The sequence below is a fragment of the Salmo salar genome, chromosome 05 (genome assembly GCF_965601325.2).
Source record: "Salmo salar chromosome 05, fSalSal1, whole genome shotgun sequence".
In the NCBI taxonomy this organism is placed as follows: Eukaryota; Metazoa; Chordata; class Actinopteri; order Salmoniformes; family Salmonidae; genus Salmo; species Salmo salar.
This window is the reverse complement of record NC_138295.1, coordinates 62,854,146-62,875,549: the sequence shown is the minus strand read 5'-3', so window position 1 is coordinate 62,875,549 and position 21,404 is coordinate 62,854,146. Positions and strand designations below refer to the sequence as shown.

The following is a 21,404-nucleotide window of genomic DNA, read 5'->3' as shown; positions in this document are numbered from 1 at the left end:
AACCAACCTTTGCCAGGATTTTTTATTTTTTGTAAAATAATGTGAAGGTACAAATATTTTCTTGTTAGGTTTAAGATGCAGTGGTTAGGAACAGTATTTACAACATACATGGGTTCCCTGGATATTACAATACCATTTTTAAAAAAAAAGTAAAATAAACATTTAAATGTATTCCTCTGAAAACGCAAAATACATATGGTTTTGACCCTAAACATGAAGCAAAAATGTTTTTATTACAACCGTAAAATACACTGAACACAGCAATTAATATGGCCATCTGACTGATCCCTATCACACAACTTCACTGTTCAACAGTAACCCCTACTGGCAGTGTTATTGCCGTGCATGGTCTTCAACTACAATGTTATTGCATAACAGACAGATGCTGAGAGATCTATGAAGTTGTAAGCGCAGAGCCTCCACGTAGTCCTAAAAATCGGAAATGAAACCTCAGGTTCGTTCAGCCGTTCCTATAGAGGAAATTAATGAGGTTTGGGGCTAAACGCCGCAAATAAGGTTCCGAGGTTAACACATCCTTTGATGATTTTATATGCTTTGTTCGATGAGATAATATCTGTCTGTTAATAACATGACCTTTATGAATTATGAACCCTTTATGTGCTTATTTTGATTACATAAATGCTTCAAAATTCACAAAAATTACTTTAGGTGATGAAGATGATCTCATAGAAAAAAACATAAGATCTCCTAAGCCTGTGTTTTCCACACAGGCCTTGTTTTTTGCATTTATCAAAACAAACCCCAAAATAATTTCTCCATAGGCTTTGGCCAACAAGCCATGGTGGAGTAAGCCTAGCTCCATTAGTGCCTACAAAAAGACCACATTACTATTGCTCTCTATAGGCATGACAGCTGAAACGTCAAATTGCAGCTGTGAAGAATTGCCAAGACGTGAGACAAATTCACTTAGTATAACTAACTAATACTGAGGGGGAAAACATAAATTAGCAAATATTGCTCCTTTTCTCAGTAACTAAAAACTGCAGTGTACACATTCAAACTTTTGGATGCACATGATGATTTTGGGCTCCTGAGTGGCGCAGCGGTCTAAGGCACTGCATCACAGTGCTGGAGGCATCACTACAGACCCTGGTTCGATTCCAGGCTGTATCATAACCTGGCCGTGACGGGGAGTCCCATAGGGTGGCACACAATTGGCCCAGCGTCATCCGGGTTAGGCTTTGGCCGGGGCAGGCCGTCATTGTAAATAATAATTTGTTCTTAACTGACTTGCCTAGTTAAATAAAAGTAAAATAAAACATTTAAATAATTGCCTTAAGAAAATGTTTCAACAAGCCAACTATATTGGCAAAGTGACCGATATCTCTCAGAGGTATTGAGTAACATTGTCACAGATTCTAAATCAAACAACTGGTAGAACAAATATGCTTCACCCTGGACTAATCAAGCAGGACAACCAATGGCGGGCGTGCTCTTGGGTTTTCAAATGACAAAGTGCAGAATAACAGTGAAAACAATAAAATGACTTTCTCTGCATTTCAAGTCTGTTCTCACACCAGGTGAAGATAGAGATCATATAATCATCACATCTCGAGTCAACTGCCAGCGCTGACCCTGAAATTAACTGGTACTTCATCAGAATACCCTTCAGACCCAATCCAAAATATACTACCTACACTTACATGATTCCTTCTAAACAGACAAGACATTTCATCCACTCTACCCTACAGTCCAATTAAAAAAGGCCTCATTCAAATCGCCATTATATATCCTATCAATTCAAATATCACTTCAAACTAATCTTTTCAATTTTGGTTGGGAATGGTCCACAGTGCAGAACTAAACAAAATTAGAAAATACAGGAAACCTGCCACAGAAAATAAGGAACACAGGACTAAGCAATGCAGAAAAACTTGTAACACTTTCAAACTTTATATATTTTTTTTATACCTCCTCATTAACAGCTAAATTGGAAATGCATTATTATGACTTTTCAAAATGACTTGTGGTCTTACCAACACCACCAGCCTAGTAAGAAGCTAGATAAAAACTCAGCAAAAAAAGAAACATCCCTTTTTCAGGACACTGTCTTTCAAAGATAATTCATAACAATCCAAATACAATCCACTTCACAGATCTTCATTGTAAAGGGTTTAAAAACACTGTTTCCCATGCTTGTTCAATGAACCATAAACAATTAATGAACATGCACCTGTGGAACGGTCGTTAAGACACTAACAACTACCAGATGGTAGGCAATTAAGGTCACAGTTATGAAAACTTAGGACACTAAAGAGGCCTTCTACTGACTGAAAAACACCAAAAGAAAGATGCCCAGGCTCCCTGCGTGAACGTGCCTTAGGCATGCTGCAAGGAGGCATGAGGATTGCAGATGTGGCCAGGGCAATAAATTGCAATGTCCGTACTGTGAGATGCCTAAGACAGCGCTACAGGGAGACAGGACAGACAGCTGATCATCCTCCCAGTGGCAGACCACGTGTAACAACACCTGCACAGGATCGGTACATCCAAACATCACACCTGCGGGACAGGTACAGGATGGCAACAACAACTGCCCGAGTTACACCAGGAACGCACAATCCCTCCATCAGTGCTCAGACGGTCCGCAACAGGCTGGACTGAGGGCTTGTAGGCCTGTTGTAAGGCAGGTCCTCACCAGACATCACCGGCAACAACGTCGCTTATGGGCACAAACCCACCGTCGCTGGACCAGACAGGACTGGCAAAAAGTGCTCTTCACTGACGAGTCGCGGTTTTGTCTCACCAGGGGTGATGGTCGGATTCGTGTTTATCGTTGAAAGAATGAGCGTTACACCAAGGCCTGTACTCTGGAGCAGGATCGATTTGGAGGTGGAGTGTCCGTCATGATCTGGGGCGGTGTGTCACAGCATCATCGGACTGAGCTTGTTGTCATTGCAGGCAATCTCAACCCTGTGCCTTACAGGGAAGACATCCTCCTCTCTCATGTGGTACCCTTCCTGCAGGCTCATCCTGACATGACCCTCCAGCATGACAATGCCACCAGCCATACTGCTCGTTCTGTGTGTGATTTCCTGCAAGACAGGAATGTCAGTGTTCTGCCATGGCTAGCGAAGAGCCCGGATCTCAATCCCATTGAGCACATCTGGGACCTGTCGGATCGGAGGGTGAGGGCTAGGGCCATTCCCCCCAGAAATGTCCGGGAACTTGCAGGTGCCTTGGTGGACGAGCGGGGTAACATCTCACAGCAAGAACTGGGAAATCTGGAGCAGTCCATGAGGAGGAGATGCACTGCAGTACATAATGCAGCTGGTGGCCACACCGGATACCGACTGTTACTTTTGACTTTGGCCCCTCCCCTTTGTTCAGGGACATATTATTCAATTTCTGCTAGTCACATGCCTGTGGAACTTGTTCAGTTTGTCTCAGTTGTTGAATCTTATGTTCATACAAATATTTACACATGTTAAGTTTCTGAAAATAAACGCAGTTGACAGTGAGAGGACATTTCTTTTTTTGCTGAGTTTACATCGAGGCACAACATTGGCTCACTGTGGTAAAAGGAGAGTTTGCAAACCCACACTGTTACTGTTGGATAGGGGGCAGTAGTGAATGGGTTTTTCCATAGGTTTGATACTCAAACCACTTCAACCACCACTCCTGTCAAAACAGATTTGCATTTGGCTCATATGATCAGTGTAAAAGCAATATGGTTTAAATAAAACATTCCGGTAATTAGAGGTACTTCAATATCTGTCAATAAGGGGGTTAAACTATGTTAGCACAACTTCAGAACAGCACTACTTCATTTTAGGATGGATGTTACCACCAATCTATGACGTAACAGTTGCATCCAGCTTTCTATATCCAAATTGCAATGCTTGTGTTTTATTAAGTCTGTCAAACATGGCCTCTTTCAGTCCACACTGGAAAAAAGGGCTGATTTCCATAATCTTTGTCATTATGAAAGTTAAACGATATTATCTCAAGCACTCTAACTTCCTGTTGCTGCCACACAATGTCAAACTTACAGTAGTCGTTAGACACCAATATCAAAACATTGTCACCAAAGCAAAATATGACCATTTAAAAACCGATAAAAAGCAACAAAAAAAAGGAGAAAATGTAAATGTATTTTCACTACAATAGTATGATGCAAATGTACTATTTGCAACTGTACTAAATAAAAAAATGTATTTGACAACTCCCAGACAGTCACACGAGACATGCACAAGAACACTTTGCATAGCAAATGGACTACATTGTTCAGAACCTGTTGCTTTTCAAATCATGCAACTGGTTTCAGGGTGTTGCGGAACCAAAAGGCTTCTTTTCTTAAATATACTCTCAGTTATTTATACATTTATATACAAAGACATAGACCACCTTTAATTAAAAAATAAACTTCATAGTAATAACTACTTTGTTACATAAAAATATGTTACTATAATCTGGCTATGGCAAGACAGGTGCAGCAGGTGGGAGGGGTTAGAGGTGTCAATCACAGTGGCTAGGATTACCTGACTAAAACAGACACTAAAGCTCCAAGGCCTTAGAATAGTAGTAGCAGTTAAAATACATACTATGGCAAAAATGTTGCTATGCATTAGTCTACTTGGTTTTGGCCTTGCCGTTTCCCAATTACTCAATGATAAAACATACAACTCCAATTCATGTAATTGAAATGAATTGAGGGCTTTTCCTCTTCCTCTTCCATTTTCATATCAACAATGCCAATTCTCTTGATGGAAGGCAGACACTTTGTGAATAGCAAACATTTAAAAACAAACAGTCCCTAGTTGCTTTAAAGGGAATGTGCAGAAGACGGTAGGTCTAAAATCTGAGGGGGAGATAGCAGGCACACAGGGGTGGTACATAGCAAAAGGTCCTCGGCTTAAACTTACTGAGAAGCACAATAGTGTAGAAGCAGGCTGGCAGAATGGCAACAGCTGCCATGTTGGGACATAAAAAATAAAAATAATACAAAAATATTGTCACACACCAGACAGGTGCAATGAAATGTGTTATTTTCTGTGTTGTTTTTATAGACAGGAGAGTTGGATAATGGATTCTGTGGACTACTTGGTTCAATATGAGGACAAAATCCTTAGACGATTGATTTAGTAATTTTTTTAGATTCGGAACCATCAAGACGATTCAAGTTAACAGACGTCAAATGAGAAAGGTCAATTTAGCTGGGTCTTGAACACAGACACAGTGAATCTTACAGACGAATATGCCGTCCAGACACGAAAATGGCCCCGTAAGTGCCAACTTGTCCGGAGGGACTGAGAATGTCACCTCTCCAAAAGAACACTTTCTTCTCTTGTCCGTTGAAAGACTGAACTATATCTGAACTATAGCTAGCAAGGTCCGCCATTGAATTACCTTCACCAAACTTAAATAAAATATAAACACTTAATGACATGTCAATTGGCAACTATTGGTTGAACAGTCTCTGGTTGGGTTGATGTAATCCATAAGTACCCCAGATCTACTGTATGTTCTTGCAGTAGAAAGACGGCGAACACGGCCGATATTCCAGCCTCACCATACTGGCGTTGGAATGATGGAACACCGACAGACAAAGCCGAAAGACCAGTCGGGAAAGTCCTGTCTCGTAGGATGCATATTGTATGGTTTTTAAGACAGCATCTTCAAGTGTAAGTGACCTCATGCGTGATCCCTGCGTTTATGCATTATCCGAAGTGCATTTGTTTACATGCAGATAAGACTCGTACAAGCTAATGCCTATTTTTTCTTTTTTTTCTCTTAAGCATCACAAGTGCATTTTCAATAAATGCCTGGATGTAGCGGAAAGAACCTTGAACTTGCTCCACCACTGACATGTCCGACCTGTCCTCCAACCTTCCCCACCACCACACAGAAAGCATGTGGCGAGGTCCCCACTAGACCAGGTGCCTCCAACTCTGGTCCTGGAGAGCATGTAGAATTATATTCAAGCCCAGCACTAACACACCCAATTCAAATAATCAAGGTCCAGATTTAAGACAGTGATTAGCTGATTATTTGACAGGTGCATTACTGCTGTGGTAGAACAACAGCCTGCTCCCCAGTTTCTCTCCAGGACCAGTCAGAGATCCCTGCACTAGACTGTCCAAAACCTCCCACCTGACCTTTTTTTCGCAGATGCTGTGGTTGGGTCAATCGCCAAGGAGGGGGAAACAAAGCAGGGCTCATCCCCACCTGTTCCACTTCAGTCTGGGGTCTTTCCAACCCCCTTCCCTCCTCACTCCTCCGTATCCACTCCTGGGGGGGGGGGGGGGTCACTTGAGGCGGTCGGAGCGGAAGGAATCTTCCACGGCAGGGTCAGTCAGCATGAGGTCCCCGTCCAGCATGCCCAGCCCCTCAAGGGCCAGGGGGTCCATCCTGAGGGGGTCATCCAGGGCAAAGGAATCCATCTCAAACCCTGGCACGTGGGACAGGGCGCTGGCGATCTCTTTGGAGAGGCCCAATGAACTGTCTCCTGGTGAAGAAAGAAAATAGGCCTAGTAATACATAATAATAAATGTTCCATTTAGCAGACGCTTTTATCCAAAGGGACTTACAGTCATGTGTGCATAGGTTTTCGAATGGGTGGCCCCAGAGGGAACCAAATCCACAACCCGTGACATTGTAAGTGCCATACTCTACCAACTGAGCCACTCAGGGTTAGTGTTAGTTGTAGTTATAATTATGTACTTGGAAAGCATTCCTCTCCTACAGGGGAGTAATAGCCGAAGTGTTAGCCCAGATCTCACCTGTGAGGATGATGTTAGGGACGTTGTGGCATCCCTCTCCCCCAAAGTTCTGGTTGTTAAGGTGCTGCCTATCCCCTGAGTCGTGGAGCTCCAGGAAGCCATGGTTGGGGTGGTAGGATTCCTCCTGGCCTTTTCCACCACTCCCACAGCCCAAGCCACCGTGGTTGAACAACAGGCTGTCTCCCGGAGTCTCCATGTTGAACTGAGACGGGGACAAAACACCAAACGTGAATTCAGGCAGACAAATACAGTACAATAGAACTCAGCAATGAAAGCAGAGGTACAGAAGTCAATACAAATATGAGCCTGAGAGAAATAAAATGTCTGCAGAAATGGCATACCTGCTGGTTCTGTCTGGAGGCGATCTGCAGGCCCAGGTAGGGATCATCCAACAGAGAGTTTAACAGTAATGTGTCCTACAACACAAAACACAGGTACTTTAGTGTAAAGACAGAACAACACGTCATACCAAGTTATGTTGAGTGACATCACCTACAACATGACTGTAGCAGTGAAGTGGGGCTTCATTGATGCTACATCCAACAGGCCAATTTCACTGTGGTCCCAATGTCACAGCCCTTCAGCACACTAAGACAGTCAGCTCTCTGGACTGTTATTAATAGAGACATTCAACAACAGAGCCCAGGATCCATTTCACCTCACTTGGGCATGACATCAGCGTTCCCTCAAGTTTCACACACCGCATTTTCCATGTCAGAAGGATGTTGTGAAACAATCTCCAGTGGCAAGTTATGGAACCAAGTTGAGACTTGAGTGAGCATTTGAAATGTATTGAGAAACTATACAGGTCCAGGAAATGTGAAGCATCAAGTAGGAAATTATTGAGCCACAGTTATAACAAGATGGCCTCTTGAATAGCCCACGTTCTGTTTTAAATACAGTACCAGTCAAAAGTTTGGGCACACCTACTCATTCAAGGGTTTTTCTATAATTTTTACTATTTTCTGTATTGTAGATAATAGTGAAGACATCAAAACTATGAAATAACACATATGGAATCATGTAGTAACCAAAAAGAAGTGTTAACCAAATCAAAATATATTCTATATTTGAGATTCTTCAAAGTAGCCACTCTTTGCCTTGATGACAGCTTTGTATTCTCTCAACCAGCTTCATGAGGTAGTCACCTGGAATGCTTTTCCAACAGTCTGGAAGGAGTTCCCACATATGCTGAGCACTTATTGGCTGCTTTTCCTTCACTCTACAGTCCAACTCATTCCAAACCATCTCAATTGGGTTGATGTTGGGTGATTGTGGAAGCCAGGTCATCTGATGTAGCCCTCCATCACTCTCCTTCTTGGTCAAATAGCCCTTACACAGCCTGGAGGTGTGTTGGGTCATTGTCCTGTTGAAAAACAAATGATAGTCCCACTAAGCCCGAGCTGACAAGGTAAAAATCTGTCGTTCTGCCCGAGCAAGGCAGTTAACCCACTGTTCCCCGGGCACCGAAGAAGTAGATGTCGATTACGGCAGCCTCCCACAGCTCTCTGATTCAGAGGGGTTGGGTTAAATGCGTTAGACACATTTCAGTTGAATGCATTCAGTTGTACAACTTACTAGGTATCCCCCTTTCCCTAAGCGCAAACCAGATGGGATGGCATATTGCTGCAGAATGCTGTGGTAGCCATGCTGGTTAAGTGTGCCTTGAATTCTAAAATTACTGACAGTGTCACCAGCAAAGCACCCCCACACCATCATATTTCTATACTTCACGGTGGGACCACACATGCAGAGATCATCCGTTCGCCTACTCTGCGTCTCACAAAGACACGGCAGTTGAAACCAAAATTCTCAAATTTGGACTCATCAGACCAAAGGACAGATTTCCACCAGTCTAATGTCCATTGCTTGTGTTTCTTGGCCCAAGCAAGTCTCTTCTTATTGGTGTCCTTTAGTAGTGGTTTCTTTGCAGAAATTCAACCATGAAGGCCTGATTCACTCAATCTCCTCTTTACAGTTGATGTTGAGATGTGTCTGTGACTTGCACTCTCTGTGAGGTGCAATCTGAGGTGCAGTTAATTGCCGATTTCTGAGGCTGGAAACTCTAATGAACTTATCCTCTGCAGCAGAGGTAACTCTGGGTCATCCTTTCCTGTGGCAGTCGTCATGAGAGCCAGTTTCATCATAGCTTTTGATGGTTTTTGCTACTGCACTTCAAGAAACTTTCAAAGTTCTTGAAATGTTCTGGATTGGCTGACCTTCATGTCTTAAAGTAATGATGGACTGTGGTTTCTCTTTGCTTATTTGAGCTGTTCTTGCCATAATATGGACTTGGTCTTTTACCAAATAGGGCTATCTTCTGTATACCACCCCTACCTTGTCAACACAACTGATTGGCTCAAACGCATTAAGGAAAGAAATTCCACAAATGAACTCTTAACAAATTGAAATGCATTCCAGGTGACTACCTCATGAAGCTAGTTGAGAGAATGCCGAGAGTGTGTAAAGCTGTCAAGGCAAAGAGTGGCTACTTTGAAGAATCTCAAATTTAAAATATATTTTGATTTGTTTAACACTTTTTTGGTTACTACATGATTCCATGTGTGTTATTTCATGGTTTTTATGTCTTCACTATTATTCTACAATGTAGAAAATAGTAAAAAGAAAAGAAAAACCCTGGAATGAGTAGGTGTCCAAATGTTTGACGGGTACTGTATATCCCATGACAGCAGAGTAATGTGTCAAGTGTAAAGAGATGATATTATACTATTTGATACTTGAGTATGTCACACACTAAGAGGCTGAACAGTGATCAATTTGCATGGCCAAATGTATAAATAAATTAACTGATTACACAAATATACAATACAAAATAGTGAGCTAATTCTAGCTAGATGACAGAGTAAACTCTTTAAAAATATGTCCTGGTGTGACCATAAGCCATCAGGCTGGTTATGGTCTTGATAATAGCTGTACAGATGATTACATCATCCAGATCATTCTAGTTGACCTCAGTTTCTATCACAACCAACGTTTACAACATTGCGCTTACTTTAAACACCATGCGTTTACAAAGACATCAAACCATGGTGGCTGTCATGCCCCAGAGAGGTGATATAGGTTAACCGTGACGGACCGATAGTAGGAGGACATAGAGGAAATTGTGGCTTTATTGGGCCAATTGGCGGCAGTGTGTTGTGTGTATGGGCTGGCACTGACTCCACTCACGTTGCAGAGGCCCAGGTCTGTGGCCAGGGAGTGGCTGATCTGCTGCAGCTGGGGAAGACCTCCCTGCTGCCTTTGCTGCTCCATCTGCTGCTGTTGGTCTTGCTGGTCCTGTTGTTGTTGCTGCTGCTGCTGCTGTTGCTGTTGGGTTGACTGCGGGTCTTGCGTCTGCATGCACTGAGAGTTCTGGCCCTGCTCACCCTGCTTCTCAATTTTGACTGACACCCTATGCTGCTGCTGCAGGTGCTGCATCTGCTGGTTCTGGGCATTGCGCAGGTTCTGCAGGTGCAGCTGCTGGAGGGCCTGCTGAGACTGGGCACATTGCTGCTGGTGCAGCTGGTGTTGCAAATGCAGCTGATGGTGTTGATGCTGTTGTTGATTTTGTTGTTGCAGTACCACGGACGGCTGGGAGAGCTGTTGTCCTACCTGAGAGGCCTGCTGGGGCTGATGGGATGCTGGAGGTCCTGGCTGATGAAGCTGCTGCTGGGGTTGGCTGAAGGGGTAGGGAGGGAGCCTCTGGTCCATGGGGAGTTTGCTGGTGTCCAGAGGGACACCCTGGGAGGAAATAAACACATTGATTGGAAATGGAATACAAACTCAATTGGCATGCAGGTCAGCCAATGTTATGGTGCCGTGTAGGCTTGGGCGGTTTACAGTATAAACTATATATATATACACACACCAGGGTATTTTGAAATACCCATGGTATGATTTTCAATACCGTCAAAACAATTGGGCTATTTTTTTCATCAATTTGAATGAAATATATATATATATATATACACACACATCTTTTTTTTTAAATACCTACAGTCAACTTGTGCACTAGGTTAATAGATAAAGCAGCATTAACTACCCTTGTATGCTGACGAAAAGGGCAGTTTAGTTAAAAACTAGCAGTATTTCAATGTACTCAATTCATCATAATTAGGAGTACAGCGCCATCTCCCATTCCTGGATTGAGGTACGTTTTCTGAGCCATATCTCGCACCGGCTCCGTGGCGTCCACATTCTGGCACAGCACAGATCCAACCAGAGAGAGAAGTAATTAACGTCTAGTCAGGTTCTTTTGTATAACTAAGTGGCTAGCTTGCAAGGTCAATCTTATTGGTTACAGCAGAGACAAATACCCTCCTGGATGAAGATCCCTGATGTCTACTATTTGTTTTGTGTGTGCAGCACAGGAACGGCATGAAGGTATGAACATCTGGATACCGCCCAGCCCCAGGGCAGTCTTATTCTGGCCTATGTGATTAAATCATGGTAAAAGGAGAACGTAGGTAGACATTACCTGTGTTATGGAGGACAAGTTAGGAGAGATGGTGGGGGAGAACTGTTTGGAGTGGTGCCGGCGAGACTCCCCTCCCATGGGTAGGATCAGAGGGGAGAGCTGAGCTCGTCTCCGTGGCAACGTGCTGAGAGGCGACTGCCCCTGGCTAGTTAGTAGTGGCGAATAAGAGGAGCACGAGCCGGACCCTCCCACCCCGCTACTGTAACTAGGGTTACTGGCTGCGGTCTGGAGGGACTGGCCACTCAGGGAGGAGTTGCTGAGGGAGGAGTGCAGGGATTGGTTGCTCAGGGAAGACTGGAGGGAGGGGGAGGAGCTAAGGGAGGATTGCAGGGAAGGGTTGCTAAGTGACGAGTGCAAGGAGGTGGAGCTGAGGGAGTTGGGGAAGGAGTGGCTGCTGAGAGATGATTGGATGTTGGGGTTGCTTAGCGAGGACTGCAGGGAGGGGTTACTGAGAGTGCCCTGAAGAGATGCCAGGAGACCTGTTCAAATAAACAAGACCGATAAACAGATTTGAATATAGAGCTACATAAAATAAAACACACATTTTGAGTCCTGGTGTGAAAAGTTGTGGTAATGCGTACATAATAGACTGAACAAAAATATAAAACACAACATGTAAAGTGTTGGTCCCATGTTTCATGAGCTGAAATAAAAGATCACAGAAATGTTGCATATGCACAAAAAGCTTCTCTCAAATTTGCGCACAAATTTGTTTGCCATTGAAAAGGAGTGGGACAAAATTGTACATGCCACAATCAACAGCCTGATCAACTCTATGCGAAGGAGATGTGGGAAATGGTGGTCACACAGGATACTGACTGGGTTTTCTGTTCCACACCCCTACCTTTTTTTTTAAGGTACTTTATCTGTGAGGAACAGAAGCATATCTGTATTCCCAGTCATGTGAAATCCATTGATTAGGAATTTATTTCAATTGACTGGTTTCCTTACATTTCAAATAACTAAAATCTTTGAAATTGTTGCATGATGCGTTCATATTTTTGTTCAGTGTAAAGACTACAAACATCTAAAATTCAATGAAAATGTATTGCAACATTTCATCGTTTTAACATTTAATATGACAAACTGCAAACCCAGTTTGTCTCCTGGCGATCATATGAGGAGGTACAACGCTAGCTCAGTCCCCTGAAGAGGCCCTGAGCTGCAGGGTGCATCTCAAGAGTCAAACTAGGTTTCCTTTCATCATCTCCTATCCTTAATTTGCACTGATGTGAAAGAACTAGAATAGCAGCAGATATCTGGTAAGCATTCACCATACTGTTCACCAGTTTCCATCAGTGACGAAGAGACGAGACGAGAAGAGCAAGCCACCTCAGACTGTTGACATGCACCCTAGGCCTTGCCTCTAGACTGAAGTTAACATTTCCTGTGTGTGGTCGGCCAAATCCCCTCAACACACATAAGGTTAGTAGGGCCATATAAAAACTGTTTAATTTCTTACCTGATTGCGGTTAGTTATTTTTACACAAATTCTGTTGAGTTTTACAGATCTCTGTTTTCCCCAGTTTCTTTCAGGCTTTCACTCTCCAAATGACACTTGAATTGAAAAACAACTAGATGGGATTTTAAGTCCACAACAATGCTTAAACCACATAAGGAGACCATTTTTGAGGTCTGGGAATTGTTTTTGAAATGTAGCTTTTTGGGTGTAGTTGCCCTTTAATTCCAGCAAAAGGCTGTTCAACTGTGCTTTTGTTATGATAGTTTGCAAAACAAACACCCACTGGACTGATGAAAATAATCATGATATCATTCTGCCAGGTAGGCATAGGCTTTGTTGTTAAGATTTAATTTAGAAGGTCTTTGGGAAAGCCTTTCCATCTACCAGAAGACTGTTTTCATTAGCATCATCGCTAATAGCTACACAAAGAGGTAACTGTACATACACAGATGGGGGAATTCTCATTGTCTCTTCAGAAAGTTGTAGAAAATACAAATCACTGATGCATTCTGTTCATGTCTTATGATAAACCTGGGCTAATTAATAAATGTTCAATACATTTAGTTGACTCCCTACTAAGTTCAATAAAAAAAAAATGATACTGTTGAATTCCGTTTTGTCTGGATTCTCCGATTCTGTCCGCGTTCTCTGCATCCGGGATTTTATAGGGCCCTAGGACAGCTACTATTTCAGAATGCACAGCCCTGCACTTTACCTCCACTTTCTAAATACATCTTAGACGCGCCCACCTAAATGAATATCAGCCTGTCTCCCTCTTGCACCAACACCCACTAGCTTCCTCCGTTTGATTCACAACTTAGACATTTTAACTAGTGTGACGGAAAGGGTTGTATTGTTCCTAGCATGCCTGCATGAGCGCGCACACTAACATACACTCAAGAGAGAAGTGCTGAAGATCAACATGGCACACATACTCTTCAGCCTCTGTCCCACAGTCCCTCCCTGTACCTGGCGAGTGGCGGAAGGCATTGATGCCCAGCTGGGTCAAAGTGGAGGCCAGGTTGCCCGTGCTGCTGCCCCCACTCAGGGACGAAGGGTAGCCCGGCTCGTCTGGGTCCAGCGGGGTGGGCAGCGGCGACGGGAAGTGCAGGCTGGAGAGGTCGGGCAGGGAGCCCCCCGTGTTCAGGGCTGAGGGGGCATGGGGGGTGCTGGACTGCTGGTCCGGGGAGGGGAAGATACTGGAGGAGGAGATGGAGAAACTATTTAGAAAGACAAGAGAAACCACAGTGGTGTCTCACATTCAGCAAGAATTAGACACTGGGGCGCGTGTGATTTCCAGACAGGATGACCTCAGCGTCCCAGAGCTAAACTGATCCACACCCAACAGCAGCCTCCAGACCCACGCAGAGAGACAGAGAGAACGACAGAGAGAACGACAGAGAGAACGACAGAGAGAACGACAGAGAGAAAAAGAACAGAATAGACCGAGAGGGGAGAAAGCGAGCGAGAGAATAAATTACAGAGAGAGAACGAGAAAAAAAAAAGAAATGGGGAGAGAGAGCAAGTGAAGGAAGAAAAAAGAAAGAATGGAACGTTTGTGTAGTGGACAATCTAAACCCCAGCTATGAGAGAAAGATAAAAGAATGCGCAACGAAAGTCATGCTAGTCATGACGAAGAAGAGGAGGATAGACAAACAGAGGCTGAAAACAGAGGAAGATATTTCAAATGGATGTTTCAATGGAAAACAAACGGTGATTGAGCTTGAGGCTTTTACATCAACAGAAAGTGTTCAACAGAAAATCAGCCATGCATTCATATGTCATACCTGAGGGCACACGCTAGCCATAGTACAATACTATGTCCTATCAGACTCCCCTCCATATATTGCTGCTTCACATTAAATTAAACAAATTACATTAATGTAAGCAGCAACAACAAATTCCATTAGTTCTAAATGAATGCACAACATCGCAGGTTTTTAATAACTGTGTGTCTGCACTGAAACAGATTACTGTAGATAATTAATTGTGTGCAAACTTCTAGAGCCACAGACATTTTCACATAAGTTATTCTCTCCTGTGAGAAAAGCTGTAGAAATGACTTGGATGTGTTTTAGAAGGATTTACTTACTTGATACCGGGAACTTCACAGGACTTGGGTCGAGAAGACAGCAGGGGCAACTTCTTGGTGTCCCAGGGCTTGAGCAGTTTGCCCTGATCCAGAATGTTCTCCTCAATGGGGGGAACTGGGTACGGAAACACTGTGGATGACAAACAACATGATTGAGGAAATCAATGTCTCCTAGTCATAAGGATTTCTTTCCATTGTCAACATTATTTGTAGTGTGTTTAAAGTCAGACAGAATTGTTAGTGTACAGCGAATGTGACTGTTAGACTCACTTCTTCTCCCCTCTCCTTCACTCTGACCTAGAGGAGCACAGAGAGATACAAGTCAGAGTAGTGAGGCAAACTGGGAATGGGCTTAAGGCACAATCACACTTAAACAATTATAACAATATGGTCATTTAGCAGACACTTATCTCAGTGGCAAACCCTCAACTCCCACTCCGATTTGTTGACTAAAAACATATGCTGTTGGTTTAGTGTTTAGTGAGTCCTCACCAGTGAGTCTGCCCTGAGGGGTGAGTGTGTGTCCAGCGCTGAAGGGGTCTCCTGCAGGGGGGTTCATCACACTGGTGTGGAGGGCAGAGTCTGAGTTGGTCCTGCAAAGAGAAAAAGCATTAGGAGAGGAGAAAGATATATCCAGGGGGTCTCTTTCCATTGCCACATCAACCCACATAGACCAAAACAGGAACCAACTACTCAAGTCAATCCATGACTCATTAGAAAAGTCCTCCGGTAAACACATCATGACAATCACCACTTTACTTTTACTTCTGCTCAGCCACAAACTAACTCCATCCATGATATATTGGAACTCAGTCTTAAATATCAATTCTTTCAATATAAAAAGGATAAACTCATTCCATATACAAGCTCTTGAAAGATCTTTGAATGGTCATATATTGCACTGGCACAATCGTCTGTTAATGTCTGCCCCAGGACAGTGAGTTGATGCCCTTTGTTGAGGGGGAGAAGAGATGATAGATGGAGAGGGTGGGATTCACCTGTTGAGTGCCATGGTGGGGAGGTGAAACAACTGGCTTTTGTCTCCTGGGAAGTTGCCCGAACAGTTCCTTTTGTGATCAACAACAAAAATGGACGTTATTCTCCAGAGGAGGATTAAAAGAGAGAAAAGAAGAGAGTGAAGGTTTGGGACGAACGGCGAGCATAGGAGACGCAGAGATGGAGGGAGGAAGAGAGGGATACTGACATTCTACAGAACACATGGCCCATCCATAGATGCTTTTTTTGGATACAGAGAATATTGAGTGCATTTGTGGGTCTGTGTTACTGCATGCTCATGTGCACAAATGTATGCATTCACAAGAGTGAGCTTGCGCTCATGCGTGTGTGCTCATGTGCTTCTGTAAGACTGGCTATTATGAAAGAGGTTCTTAAATTCTCTGCTAAACCGGGGTCTCGCAGCGATCGGTTCACGTCAGTTGAATTTACGAAGATGTTTATCAGTGTTTCCAGCCCCAGTGCTGATCTGGAAAGAATCGCACAGATTTGTGCCAAATCCACCACAAACCAACTTTAGGAGCAGCTCCCTCCATTCACCTGATTGATGGAGGCTATTTCCCAAAGCGCAGCATCCAAGCGAGCAGGGATGAGAAACGCTGGTTTAGAGCGGCCTTCATTTCATTCATGCGTCAATGCTGCTTTATAAGTCATCTCGACATGCCTTTATTTTTTCAGAGAATAAGATAAAATGGAACTGTTGGGAGGTGTGTAAGAGTCGTATAATTTCATGTCAAAGCCAGTTTCCCTTTCTCAAAGAGTTTGTCCTTTTCCATTTAGCAGAGAAAGAAAGAAAAGAAAAAAAAAAAGAGGACTGGCAAGAAGGGAAAAGAGGTGGGAGTTTCGTTCCAAAACTTGAAGAAAAAAAAGAGTGTAAGTGTATTCAGATGCCAGAAAAAAGGGAGGAAAGTGGAGAAAATAAAACTAAAAGTTCTTAAAAGCAACTAAATTCAAGACTATGAAGGAAAGCTAAAATCAGGCGTCTTGTTAGTCAGTTCCAATCGCGTTAGCATGCATTGTTAACGTGAGACCAAGCTATAATGCTGCAGAGAAAAACAACTAAACACAATACATAAAAGATAAAACAGGCTCCCTGAGGACACCCATGTCTCTGCAGATTGGGGTCCACTCTAGATCATTACCTTCTCCAACTGGTGTCCGGAGGCGGGGACAGATAGGCTGAGTTGTACGGAGAGCTGTCCACCTGAGGAGCACACAAGTCAAGGCAACAACTAAATTGTTACACTTTTTACTCTTCTCATCCACAATCAGAGATTAACAACCAGGGATTTGGTCAGCACAACACAGAAAATGACAAAATAATATATCATCAAAGCAGTCCTTTGCCTAAGTAGAGCAAAACTCTGGATAAGCTCCTAGATTGTGCAACAAGGTCTGAAGATGTTCTGGTCTCAGAGGTATTGTGAAGGTTACTTGTTTCCTGTAGGGGCGCACTGGGGAGATGAAGCGTCTGTCTCTCTGGACCCGCTCTACCAAGCCGTGGTGCCGTGTGGAGCGACTGGAGTCCAGGTTAGAGTGGAACAAACCCTAAGAGGGGGACCGATGATGGAAACAAGTAGGAGAACAGAGAAACATAAAGGGAGAGAGGATAAAGAGGGGTGCAAGAGAAGAGGGAGAGACGCCATGGTGGTTAAATTGGTGTCAAGTGATTGTATGGATAGATTTTTAGGCTATATATTAATGTGGACCAACACACACACACACTGAGGATTAAAAAAAGGTGAACCTCTCTCACCTGAAAGTCGCCTGGGTTCCTGCCGATCTGATTAACGTTGGGTAGGGAGCCCCCATAGTACGGGCCCTGGGTTCTAGCCAGACGCACTTTCTGAGCCTGGATCTGGAGAAAAAAAGAGGAGATGAAGACTTTATGAATACCTAATGTCTTTTGTAAGACAAACTGTAATACTTGTGCCCTTGACATACTTCACTGCTGGATTGCTGCATAGCCTACACAAGAGACAGAAGCCACATCAGTGGATTGAGATAATCAAGTGGGTAACAAGGTCCTCAAGAGTTTGTTGTAGTGTGCTTTATCACCTGCAAAGCTGGGGTTGTCCTATGTCATGATAGAATGTTTGAAATGAGCTGGCCCGTTCTTTTAGTAAGACACTATCTGGCCATTTTCATTAATGACAGCCAAACATCTTGGTGTCTTTTCAGACCTTGTTCTTTTGAGTAAAAGCTTGACATTTTATAAGATGTGCTGTCCTGCCTCTGACATCTTTCATGCAGTCTCTCAACCTTTAAAACAGATGGCAGTGAGTTAGTTCATCGTTGTAAAAAATTACAATTTTTTTTTTTAAAAAGGACAATCACTCACATGGAAAAACCACAAGTATTGAGGAAAAGCTGTTAAATTATTATTTCTAAGAACAATAAGAACTTTGAAAACAGTCACAAAGCAACAATATCCCCACCAGCATATTACATATTACTAATAACACCCAGGAGTTGCCTAATACATTCCAATTAGGACAAAACATTTCCAGTGAGGTGACAGTGAGAAAATACTGCTTTGTGTACCTCCCAAATGTGACATTGGCAGTGTAAAATATTATGACAGCAGAAGAATTTGAGACAAGGTCTTCATAGGACATAAGATTAAATCTGCCCTTACAAAGTTCCCTTCTAAAATGGATTCATATGAACCACTACTGTTCCAGCATACAGATAAGATAGACCTAATGTGTCATATTTTACGAACCCATCTAAAAATGTCCAAAAGCCTTAAAGCTTGAATACTTAATTGTGAAACTGCGATATTACAACAACAAAGAAGTTAACAAACACAGTTTCTTTCCCCTCTGACATCATTGCACGAGTGACAGAACAGCAGAATATGTGATACAATTTTTACTATGATGGGTGACGCTCCTCACCTTCGCTTCGTCAACAAAACAAAAGCAATAACAACGGCCATGGGGCGGAAGGTGGCGCCGTTTCCGCTACTGCGGATTCCATCTTTAAATACCCTTTCTCTTTTGCAGGCGAAGACGATTTAAGTAGCTAGCGCTTTCAGTATTCATCGCACTGATGACAAAATGAATTCTCCACACATATACAAGTTGTACAACCAAACTGATTCATAAATACAATGAATGAACAGAAGTGGTAACGGATTTACACAGACTCAGATTTTTCACTTTAAAATGTATACCAAACAAAAAACATTGATTTATAAGTTTAACTAACAAACCATAGAACTCTATTCACAAGTACTACTTTTAACAATTTCCACTGAACATTTTACAAAAGCACATTTACAGGATGGGGGTCCAAAGTCTGAAAACAAATAAAATGTGAGAATTTACCATAATTCTGTTATGAAACTTTGCACCTGTACAGTTTTTCCAGTAAAATGTTTTTTTTTTTTTTTACTATGTAAATTGTTCAAAGTAGTCATTGTGCATAGAATTGTATGGTTTGTTAAACTTTGAGATCAATGGTTTTTGTTTGGCATACAATTTAAAGTGAAGTCTCAGCGTAATTCTGCATTACTCTACTCCATAGTTTGTGCCTTCTCTTTCGCACACACACAGCACATCAGTTTCACAGCATGCTCCGTCTCCATTTACCAGTAACCGCACCACTGCCTTGCTATTAGGCTGATTGGACCACCCTGACAAAAAGTATATTAGATGGGGAGGTTGTAAAGGACAGGACTCAAAAAGGAATTCCCAGAAACGACAGTGGTTGAGATGGCAAAGGGGAATTACCGTGAATGAAGAAAGTGGGGTGCTATGAGGAGTTTGGATGAGTCAGTGTAAGACTTGAGCCCTTGAATGTGCTGCCCAACAATGCAATTTAGGAGGGTGAGTCGTCACTGAATTTGATTTGCCCGCTCTTCTCCTTTCTATTCCTCCCACTCAGTCTGCATCACATTCACCTCAAAATGTATAGGATATTCATAGAGGGGGGAAATTCTGTCCATTATCATGTTTCTAAAAGATTGAATGTTCAAAAAAAGATGAATTCATTAATAACCAAATTAATGATTAGTATCGGTTTGAAAAGCAGTTCAAACTTTATTCACTTCAAATTGAAAGATCCTTAGATTGAACTCTGGGGTGTATTTATTATGTCTTGCAACGGAAACACGTTAAAGAATCAAACGTACACAAACAGAGCAAACGATGAAAAACGGGGAGGGACCTACCTGAATTTGTCCAATAGAAACTAGTTTTCGTTGAACAAAAATGTATGTTTGGAGTAAACGGTTAACGTTGCTAAACGTTTTGGAACAGAATCGGCGTACTTAATACAGCCGTGGAGTTCCTATAAAAACACAATTTTGTGAATGTTAAACTCAGTGGAAAAATAATGGAGTGGGTTGCAGTTATGCCAAGAGTTTGCAATCTGTTCTGCTGTGGTGGTTGACAGCAACCACTATGTGCCACTTCACTTGATGTACCGTCTGTCTGACAAACTAGTTAGCTAAGCACCGAAAAACTAACGTTAAGCCAAAACATGGCTGGTAACTAACGTTATCAACCAGTCACACAGTTCAGCAGGTTTGAAAATGTATTAAAACAGTTATAACTAACGTTACAATGTCTCATTAACATTAGCTTGCTAAGTAGTTAGCTAGCTAACGTTAAGTAACGTAACGAACTAGTTAACATTAGCTATGGAATTTGAAACACTACTTAGCCACATATGGCTAACTCAGGGCTAGCTTACTAGTTTATTTACTTTAACTTTAGTTAACTAGCTAGCTGGTTCGCATTACACTTTTGACAAGTTAGATAAGATAGCAATCAACATTGTAGTTAGCTAGTTAACGTTAGGTAGGGGAAATAACTAGAAGACATTTCAACTCCAACAGATAAAATGCAAATCGTGGATAACGTTCATTCTTGGCTAGAGTTCGCTCGCTAAACGTTATATTGGTTTATCATTTTCGTATTTTTTGTTTACTCTCTTGACAAGCCCCGGGCCTGTACTTACTCCAGCTTTCCTCTCCTGCCTCCCCCCTCCGACTTACCCTGGTAGAGGTGATGTCCATCATAACCTCCTGAAAAGCGGCAGTCTCTTCAGCCTGACGTTGGGTATGTAGAGCTATTTTCTCGCTAAATTTTCGAGGGTTTGATGCCCCGGACCCAGCACCCGAACTGGGTCCTGCTCCGGGTCCACAACCGCCTACATCCGTAGCAGACATCTTTGCCGAACGACTTCACGCAGTGGGATGATCTGACTTGGTCGTCACTAACGTTAGTTACTATAGCCACAAAGTGATACGGGCCGCCTATTTCTACAATTTATCCTCTTAAAATGTGATTTTAAACGTAACATTAACACAGTTAACCTTAAATGAAGACCAAAAAGCTATTTTTGTTTTCATGAATTTGTACGACAGACAATTTTGACATTGGAGCTGTGGTAACTAGCTAGTCGAAACCATCTGACTTGGAGGGGGAGGAGAAAGTGAGCGCCCAAGCCAATCTGGGGCATGTCGTTTATTTGGTTAAAAAAAATGTATGTACGGCTAGGTCAATACAGAAATTACAGTACTGTGTAATGGATATTGATAAAAAAAAAACGTTACATTGTTCCAAAATACAACTATTGTATTGGTTGGTTTTCTCAAAATTAAAA

General features: G+C 42.6%; 1 protein-coding gene across 2 annotated transcripts; it reads right to left on the bottom strand.

Annotated features, from left to right (window-relative positions):
* Window positions 1-7: 7 nt before the first annotated feature.
* Window positions 8-21,158, bottom strand: LOC106605456 (CREB-regulated transcription coactivator 2). 2 transcript variants are annotated; one of them, XM_014201138.3, is made up of 14 exons: window positions 20,794-21,157; window positions 17,545-17,646; window positions 17,223-17,336; window positions 16,931-16,992; window positions 15,773-15,841; window positions 15,267-15,367; window positions 15,045-15,071; window positions 14,775-14,904; window positions 13,652-13,881; window positions 11,221-11,699; window positions 9,933-10,484; window positions 7,085-7,159; window positions 6,744-6,945; window positions 8-6,469 (listed from the first exon to the last, which is right to left on the bottom strand). In XM_014201138.3, the coding sequence occupies exons 1-14, from the start codon at window positions 20,965-20,967 to the stop codon at window positions 6,270-6,272; spliced, it is 2,517 nt and encodes an 838-aa protein (XP_014056613.2). In that variant the 5' UTR covers window positions 20,968-21,157; the 3' UTR covers window positions 8-6,269. The 2 variants fall into 2 exon arrangements, with proteins under 2 accessions (XP_014056613.2, XP_014056615.2); XM_014201140.3 differs by lacking the exon at window positions 15,773-15,841 and having other exon boundaries at window positions 20,794-21,158.
* Between the last annotated feature and the right edge of the window lie 246 nt (window positions 21,159-21,404).